Genomic DNA, 9,515 nt, shown 5'->3' with positions numbered 1-9,515 from the left:
GTTTCCTGTTCTGCCTCTAGACAGGCCTGCGTAACGCGGCGGACCTAAAACCACTACTGGCCACGCGTAGCAAGCCAGCAGAAGAGGGTGTGCATAGGCGCAGATATGGCGATACGTTCAGTGGGACGCGTCATACTTGCAGAGCCCAAATGTTGCGAACCCAATCTGCGATGGGGTGTTGCTAACATGCAAGTCGGCCCGGGTCATCGTTATCTCAAAACAGAGACTGCAAGTCTAGTCCCGCAGGCCCCGTGATGTAGTAGATCGCCTCGACCTGGGTCTGCCCGCCGACGGTTCTAGACAATCAGTGGCGGGATCGGGCTGGGTATATGCTGGTTTGAACCGCCGGGGTAAGGGTCCAGCAGACCGACGACTGCACCTGAGGTTAGTATATGGATAATATGTTCCAGACGGATTGCTGCTGGTGATGCGGCATATAATGGTGAGAATGGGACGTGCCGGGCTGCAGCGGAGGATTGCTGAGGTGGGATCCGTCGTCCATACACTGAGTGTGGCTGGCCTCCCCGCCAGGCCTCACGTCGAGCTAAGGAAATCCTTGGGGATCGTACCGTGATTGTCCGCCACGTTATAACCCATCTTGATAACGCCCTTGTAGCCCACAGCGCTGATGCTTGAGGAGCCGGTGTTGTTTTGGAGGAGAATCGAGATGGGCTCGCTGGTTGGGGGGTATCTAGCGCTGTAGTCGTCGGCTGATGATGCTGGGCTGGAAAAGTCGGAGGGGACAGGGTAGGGGACGGTGCTTGCCCAGGATTCGCAATTATGAGGTAGAGGGACATAATGTTGGTTGTAGTCAGGGAAAGTCTTGTAATCACTAGGGAATAGTGATCCCCGGGGACTAGAAATGGCATCGCTACCAGCGCTGAGGTTGTTGTCGTAGACTATTAGCGTTAACGGGCGCTTATTTAGTGATGAAAGGAATCATGGAGTTATACCTAGTATGGACTGAGGCGACAGAGCCATTGACACTCGTATGTTCTCCTTGAGCTGCATCAGCTCTTCCTCGAGCGCCTTATTGCGGCATAGCAGCTCTTGGACAGTCTGGTCGTGGCTCTGCTTGCTCTTGAGCTCCTTCAACTCGCGCTCCAACCGCTCGATGTGTTCCTTAGTGCGGGCGCGGATGGCTCTTTGGGCTTCTCGATCGTTGGCTCTCTTGCGAGCGAGTTGTGAGGGAGAGAGGGCAGAAACACTTCGGGGGCCTGAATAATGTTACGTTAGGATAGCAGGAGTAGGTTTCTTGCCTTGCTTTGCTTTGTTCCTATCTACTGCGATGCGTCGCAGATGTATACCTGGGGGTAATAAACCCAGACAAATAAGCAAACAAAATAGAAAAAGAAAAAAAACCTACCCTTTCGCTTGTGCGTGGCGGGCTTTATACCGGCTGATCGGGTTGTATTAGCCACACGTGATGGGGCAGAAGAGGCGGGTCGATTGAAGGGAGAGGCGGAGGAGGAAAACGAGGATGCAGTGGTGATGCTAACAATAGTCATCGAGGTCGGTTGGGTCATATCAAGCCAAATCTACGCAAGCCTTGATAGACAAGAAGTACGGAAGATAAAATGCCTTATCTTCCTAACCCAAGTAGAAGGAGCAAAAGAAGTGAAGCAGAAGAGGAAGAAGAGGGAAAGTATTTGGATGATGCAGGCAGGGTATTGGTATTGGGTGGAGCAAATTTGGGTCAAGGGTTTGCATAGCCATCGACCCGATCGATCTTTGGGCTCATCGTTTGTGAGCGGGGCTAGGGGCGTTAGATATAGTAATTATCTGATCTGTCTCTTGATCAGTGTTCATGTGTGCCTCTCTCTTGCTTCCGCAACAGTGAAGTTCCCTACCAGCGGTAGTAGACTACCAGCAGCCTCCATCCCAAGACTTCAAGAGTGTGTGTGAGCCCGAAGCAGTTAGTATGCTTTGCTTACAAGGTAGACGCAACAATGACAAGGGTGCATACTAGGAGATCCGTTGGTTAAAAATATGTGCCGGGTTCCGGCCTATTGTGGGAACCGGCGCATTTCCGTCCCTCCATGTCGTCAATAGAAAGGCGGGTCCCACCGCAACCGCCACCCCCTTTTCGACCGCCAACTTTTTTCGCGTCACCGCCACCATCATGAGGAAACAAATCTGTGCGATATCTTAGGATACATCCATCCAATTCTAATTCTAATTATATTTCGATCTAAACGATGCTGAAGTATACGATATTCCAACTCCAACAAAGAGGACGTGATGGAAACCAGCGGTTGACTTGATGCTCAGTTTAGATGATCGGATAAGGCTAATATCGGTACAGCTTTGTCAAGAGATTAGTAGTATTTGAATCCAATGACATGGACCGGTTACAGGAGAATAGGATAGGAATGGTGTCCCGAGTATTGGGCATGTTTTGGCCTATGGCAACCGTGCTCTTCTCCAGCACTGACGAGGATATGAAGATGTGGGTGCAAGCGAACGCTTCATACGTTGGGCGGAACAACTGGGTTTGGCCTGGCTGCATTGGCGGCTCAAAGCGCCACCCCAGTTCCGTCGCAACCCCGAGTAGGTCCGGTAAGATCTATCAACTCTCTCCCCTGTAAAAATTCTTCCTTCCCCGCAGCTGTTAGCAGTTTGCTCGTGGAGAGACATTTTTCAGGCCACCCGACCACGCTTTTGCCTTTGAGGCCCCATCGGGGCCTTCAATAGCACACACACAGGGAGAGAGAAAGAGAGATGTACCGTAAGAACTCGGTAAATTCGCGCTTTTTTGAGTTCAACCGTCGGTCTTGGCGCATTACTTCCCGGATGATCACTTCCTCATACAGTTAGTATGTGGAAGTGATCATTCGAGGGGTAATACCGTATCGACTCGACAAATTGATAAAACCTGGTGGGTCTTAGCACCCCTGCACAATGCAAGTTCTATTCCTCATACAGTTAGTATGAGAATCAGAACACAACGTCAGCTCATCTCCCCCTCTTCCTTGATTTTGGTAAATTCCTCGCGTCACGGCCGCCGGCATGCCCCAATCGAGGCCATCGCCGGTATGCGGCCTCATTGACATCGTCTGTATGTGCAGAAGTGAGGGCATTCCCAACGGAAGCTAACCAGGGCCAAATAGACGTCACACACGACTTTGAACGCGCCGAACCCTTCGAGATCGGACAGACCTACCGCCTCGAGTACAGGCCGCCCTCCTCGCCCGGTCAAAATACGGGGATTTCCCTAGCAAAAGAAGGCTATCACTACGGTTAGGTTAGGGTGCGAAGTAGTCAGCCTGTTGACGATGTCTTGAGCCGGGGAAAGGTGTGTTTTTGCAAGGTCGATATAGGCGACGAAGGACAAGTCAATAGCTAAGGTACAACTACAATACATGATTCAGGCTCTTCCTCCACTGTAATCGGGGCCTCGGCAGTAGTCCCATCGGTATATCTCTTCATCAGCCGTCTCACAATATCATCCTTATTCCCACCTACCAAAAGCCCAAGCCCCTTGGCCATTGTCTTCAGCTGTTCCTTCTTTAGTTGCATGAGACCGATATAAAGGTCTTCTGGGGTGTTGTCTTCGTCCCCGGTTAACATAAGCTCCTCAAAGTCCGTGAGGGCATTCACAACTTCTTCCTCCTTGACGATAATCTCCTCAGCAGTCTCCCAACCCGTAAAATCGATCTCGTCGATGTCTTTGATGTGTATGAGGTGGTCCTGGCTCCCGTCGGGCTTCACACTAATACCGCAGCTTATAAATGACTTGGCAATCATCTCAGGGCGTTGGGCAAGTCGTTGGATAGCCCGTGAGACGACCCACGTTGTCATTATCCTCTTATCCTTGACGGACCACTCTGTCTGCCCTTGGGCCTCCTTATTCATCATGTAAATAAGGGTTTCTTCTCGTAGCAAGTCCTTCAATGGTCTGTTGACGGACACGTCAAGCGGTTGAAGCTGACCCGTACAGCCCGGCGGGATAAGCGCCCTCGTCACCTTCTGTTGCCGTAGCTGGTCTGTGACTTTGTCAGTCTTGTGAAATGTGGCGACGTCCATCACGAGAAGGAAGTCTCGTGTTTTCGCCTGTACGTCCGCCAATTCGTCCTTAATCCAGTCATAAAATAAGTCCTCATTATTGTACGCTGTCTCATTATACGCGACAGTCACGTCTGGTGCGTAAAGATGGCCCTCATCAGCGAAAATCCTGCCTGTTGGACCGGCGGTGCCGTGGAAGATGATCTTGGGCTTTAGTCGGAAGGACCCGTCGGCGAAGATATACATAATAAGGGTGGCCTGTCTCTTGCTCCACCCGCTACGGTCGGTCTTGCCGGCCACGGTTTTTGCCCCACGTAATTCCCACGTACTTCCATCGAGATATCCGAATGGAATCGGGGTCTCATCGATATTTAAAGTCCATTTCTTCTCAAAGCGACGGACGGGCGAGTCGAGGATATAATTTATAGTCATTTTGGGTGACTGGTTGTGGCGTAATTGCAGTGTATTGGTGTTGTTGGATACCCGGCGGATAAAGCAGAGGAAGTTATTCGTGACAGCCTTGTATTCCTCAGGGCGACGACTCGACTCCTTAGTGATCCGACGCTTGACGATGCCTCGCCGCCGCTTAAAGCCTAACCACCAACCATTTGAGAATGTGAATACCTTCATTGACTGAGGATATTTGTCTTCCCAGATAATCTGGGCCTGTCTCCTGAACCATCCAGTCGTCACGATAAGCTTCTTGTCCCGGGCCTTAAGAAACCGCCGGAAAAGCTCCTCCTCGAGGTCCGGCCAGTGGGGGGAATAGCTTCGTTTCTTGATGTCAAGGACGGCCTCCTTGTCCCGTTTCCAACGGTATATTGTAGGCTCAGGAATTAGGAACTGTATTGAGGCTTCTCTGGCCAGTGGATGACGATAACCATTCACAGAAAAGTAGTGATCCGGATCATATATCCTATGATGCTCTAGGAACATAAGGACCTCGACTTTCTTACGTGGTGAGTACGTATTCTCACGGCGTTGCAGTGGCTTTGGAGGAGTATATTTGCGATGGGACAGCGGCTTCTTCTTTGGTCCTGATTTCCGAGGCGTAATATTAACTGACCGCTCCACAAGTGTCATTTTGACGAAAAAACGGCCTCGTGATAGCTTCACATCGGATGAAAAAACAGGTGATTTGCATTGGAAGGGGGAAAATCCCTCAACATTGCAAAACCCTCGTCTGATATTGCGGGGAAGAGCCTCGAGAGTTCGCTATCACATACTAACTATATGAGGAATAGAACTTGCATGAAGCAGGGGTGCCAGGACCCACCAGGTTTTATCAATTTGTCGAGTCGATACGGTATCAGAAGATCAGATGTTCCCCCCGGCCAGGATTTTTGCAGTCTCTCTTTCATCCGATCTGAAGCTATCGCCACCGCGTTTTTCACACAATGCCGCCGCTTGATGAGGTTGATCCTAATGCCGGCTGGACTGTGGCCTCAACACCAAGGAAAAAGCCCGGCCCAAAGCCCAAGCCTCTTGCAGAGCGGAAACCAAGGAGGATCCTGCCAATCCAACGCCCGGAAAGAAGCTATTCACCGGAGCAGAAGGCGGAAGTCCTCGTGTGGCTGATCCACGGCCACGTTATAAAGAAGGGTTGGAAAAGGAAGCCTACGGTTTATGATGCCTCGAGGCACTTCAAAATACCAGAAGGAACGATCCGTGGATGGCGACAAAAGCGTGAGTTTTTCCTCGAAGAACATCATCGGAAACTCTGCCCCAAGTGGCCAGGCCTCGAAGATCAAGTGTACCTCTCTTTCTTAGAGCGCCGCGCCCAAGGGAAAGTAGCTACGACCTCTTGGTTCCGCCGGAAGGCACAGGCTATTTACAAGGAGTTATACCCGGACCAAAGCTCCCGGTTCCCTTTCTCCACCGGTTGGTGGCGAGGCTTCCTTCGGCGTCACAACATCGTAAAGCGACGAGTGACAAAGCAGTCAACCAAGAGGCCAGAGGATTACATCGACGTCGTGAATAGGTTCTTACGATTCATCAGGCGCATCTCTACATTACGATTCCAATCTCGGGCCATCACGATGATCTTGAACTCGCCAAAACGCCGGTTTTATCGGCGCCTTATACTCAACCTAGACGAGACCCCAATCCCATTTGAGTATCTTGATGGCTTCACTTGGGAAATACGCGGCGCAAAATCAGTCTCCGGGAAAAGCGACCGCAGCGGGTGGAATAAACGGCAGGCCACCTTGATTCTTTATATATTCGCAGATGGCGAATTTAGGCTTCGACCGACTATTATATTTCATGGTACCCCTACCGATGAAGGCGGCCAGAATTACGAGAAGGAGCAGCATCTTTATTCCCCTGACGTCGACGTAGAGTTCAATAAGACAGCATACAATAACGAGGAGCTTTTTTCTTCCTGGATTGACAACAAGCTTCTTCCCCTTATTAAGGATGAAGAAGAGGATATATTGCTCGTGATGGATGCAGCCACATTCCACAAGACTGAAGGGATCAAGAAGAAACTAAGGGATAACGGTATTTCCCTTGCACTTATCCCTCCCGGCTGTACGAGTCTTTTGCAACCCCTTGACACCGCTATCAATGCTCCTTTTAAGCGGTGGTTACAGGAGGCAACTGACGAGTATATTGAGCAGATAGAAAGAGAGAAAGGAGAGGATTTCAAGTGGTCAGTTAGTGATAAGAGAGTTATGGTTACTCATGTAGTTGCTTCTGCTTTAAAGCGTCTTAGCGCAAAGTCAGAGATGGTCAAAAAAGCGTTCTTGAACTGCGGAATAAGCATACGCCCTGACGGGGCTGAGGACTGGCTGATCCGGATCAAGGATATACCTTCTGATCAGATTGACTTTACTGGGTGGGAAGAAGCCGAGGAAGTCATCGTCAAAGACGAGGACCCCGTGGATCCCCTGTGTGACGACGAGGAATTCCTCGTTGCCGACGATGACGAGCTTCTTCTGCATACACAATATCACGAAGAAGTCATCAAGCAGCTGCAAGAGCGGCTGCGGAAGAGGGGCCTCAGGGTATCAGGGAAGAAGGCAGATCTGATCCAACGACTGCGAGATGATGATGACTCCCAGAAATGTCGAGAAGGAGATACAATATACATTAGCTGACTAGACCATCAGAATCAGCGCCTTCAGAAGTCTCATTGACCTTATTATCTTGCCAAAAGAAGGCTATTCCCTCCTGCTATTTACGTTCCTTTCTTAACCTCCAGTCCGTCTTCAACACCAAAAAAACACACATATGATATCTATGAAGCCGGCGGCGGCGGCGGCCATCTTCGTTATCACGATGTCGGAGGGCAGCTTCAATAGAAGGCGGAGGTTGGAAGTGGGAACAAGCCGCCTACCTATTTTTGGTGGGGGATCCGTTCTGCCGCCCATCCCCGCCCTCTGTGTGGCTTGCCAAGAGACGCCGGTTGAACTCAGAAAAGCGCGAATTTACCGAGTTCTTACGGTATTTTATCCCTTCAATTGTGCGAAGCCTCCCTGATGTAACTTGACCCAGTGTTACTGCGCTAGCAGGAACCTAGTTTTGTCGCCGCGATAACGTCTTATCTGTTATAATCTTACGCGTAGTTGACTCAAGGTGTCGTTGAAAATCAGTGCTGATACAGGTATAGGCTAGAGAGCTAGTTCTTATTGGGTTAGATCCTTGCCAATGACCACTTGGGAGGCTTCGCACAATTGAAGGGATACTGTGGGGGAAGCGAAGCTCTCCAAGTCACTCAATGGACACGCGGCGTGCAAGAAATTATCTGTTGCACTATGTCCATATACAAAGTGGACTATCTAGAATATCCTGCAAATCAAGCCCAGTGGAACAGGCACAGAGAAGACCTTAGGAGAGATCATCTTCACCTGCAAACGCTGGTCTCGACACTCAGCCGGACCTCGTCACTGCCTTCAGAACCAAGGCAGATCGAGGTATTGGAGGGTGGCAGACAATTGGCTCCACAGGGATCATTAATGGCACCGGTGAATTGATAAGAATTATCTAAAGAACAAACGAAATTAAACAGGCTTGTGTTCGGGCACAGCTATTTAGGCTTCACGTCCTTCATCAATGAGTGGATCAAATCAGTGAGTGGATCACTTGTACGGTACAGCTAAAAGTAAAAATATTACCCGTTGGCTCATGTGGGGCTAGGTGTCACGGCCCATGCCGCGATCGAATGCGTGTCGCCACACGGCACGGATCAACGTATTCCGCTCACTCGGTGCGAGTGAGCGGGACCTATTTTCTCACTCCGGGCAAGTGAGAGTGTAACACTATCTCACGATGGGCATCGTGAGATGCTCCCTAGACCCTGCCTATAAAAAACCACATAACATCCCTTAGACAGATACTCTCGCTACCTCAGCTTTCAATACAATTTGATTACTCAAGAATACTTCTTGACATTATCAGACGTGATTCGCCACCCCACGCTCAGTACGACGCCCCGTCACAACTGCCAACATAAACCAATTGGGTTACGGTTTACTACGTTGGGAACCTTGACCGTCACACTAGGGCCCTAGGCGAGCCAACCTAGCAAGCTAGGTTGGCCACAAAATTATGAGACAGTAACAAAATTTGAGACAGCCCCTCATATCGTGACGTCTTCAAATTATATGTAATTGCCACCTAATTTACGACATCAATCGGTGAAAAACATCACTCTTGTGACTATCTCAAGTCAATCTTCATAATGCCGAGCGAAGCGAATCTCAAGGCCGCCCGGGAAGTCGTACAATGACGTGCGCGTTATGCCCGAGGCCGCCATCGCAGCGCCTCCATCACCACGACCAAACCTCTCTCAATTCGCGATGCGGCTGCACGCTTTCCTGGCTCTTCTTCTGCCTCCGTTCAACGACTCGTGAAGCTGCTAGAGACCGGTGATACGCCTCGTCAAGTCGGCCGGCCGCGGCTCCTCACAGACGAGGAAGAAGAAGCTATTGCCGCCTTCGTCATCTGGATGGAAAGATCAGGATTACCCGCCTCCAAGCCTGAAATCGAAGATGCCGCCACAACCCTCCTTCGCCGCAGGAACCTTGATGCAGCCCCGGTCCATAAGATGTGGTATTCACGCTTCCGTGATGATCATCCTAAGCTCGAGCAGGCATTCCTCAAAGCTGCTTAGAAGTCTCGTGAGTCTTGGGAAGCCGGCGGTCTCCATGACCTCAAGAAATGGTTCAAACAACTTACTGAGGCCATCCGGAAATATAGGATCAACGCTTCTGAGTGCTAGAACACCGACCAGGCCGGTATTAGGATTGGCATCCTTAAGGAGAGTATCAAGGTCCTCATCGTACGGACGAAGAGACGATCAAGGAAGCAGGTTCTCTCTCCTTCCAACCGCGAGACCTGTACCGTCATCGGTACAGGAAGCGCTGCGGGTGATACGACGCCGCCGTGGCTCATCTTCAAGTCATTCCTAATGCTAGATTAGGCGTACATTAAGGCCGATCCGGATACCTGCTTTGCAAAGTCAGAAACAGCTTTTCCCAACAGCGAGGTCACCCTCGAGTGTGGGA

General features: G+C 50.4%; 3 protein-coding genes across 3 annotated transcripts; 1 reads left to right on the top strand and 2 right to left on the bottom strand.

Moving 5' to 3' along the window:
• Positions 1 to 534: 534 nt before the first annotated feature.
• NECHADRAFT_55211 (uncharacterized protein) lies at positions 535 to 1,218 on the bottom strand (the record flags this gene model as incomplete). Its single annotated transcript, XM_003044121.1, has 2 exons — positions 535 to 899; positions 954 to 1,218. Coding segments are annotated over 2 exons (630 nt in total), but the record flags the coding sequence as incomplete, so codon positions are not given.
• A 2,124-nt stretch (positions 1,219 to 3,342) lies between these two features.
• On the bottom strand, positions 3,343 to 5,088 carry NECHADRAFT_88607 (uncharacterized protein; the record flags this gene model as incomplete). The annotated part of the gene is made up of 1 exon (XM_003044120.1): positions 3,343 to 5,088. One exon carries the CDS (start codon positions 5,086 to 5,088, stop codon positions 3,343 to 3,345), a length of 1,746 nt encoding a protein of 581 aa, XP_003044166.1.
• A 314-nt stretch (positions 5,089 to 5,402) lies between these two features.
• Positions 5,403 to 7,106, top strand: NECHADRAFT_88606 (uncharacterized protein; the record flags this gene model as incomplete). Its single annotated transcript, XM_003044171.1, has 1 exon — positions 5,403 to 7,106. One exon carries the CDS (start codon positions 5,403 to 5,405, stop codon positions 7,104 to 7,106), a length of 1,704 nt encoding a protein of 567 aa, XP_003044217.1.
• Between the last annotated feature and the right edge of the window lie 2,409 nt (positions 7,107 to 9,515).

Source organism: Fusarium vanettenii (assembly GCF_000151355.1).
Source record: "Fusarium vanettenii 77-13-4 chromosome 14 genomic scaffold NECHAsca_24_chr14_5_0, whole genome shotgun sequence".
NCBI classification, from domain to species: Eukaryota; Fungi; Ascomycota; class Sordariomycetes; order Hypocreales; family Nectriaceae; genus Fusarium; species Fusarium vanettenii.
Note: the sequence above shows the minus strand (reverse complement) of the source record. Positions and strands in the feature narration are given on the sequence as shown.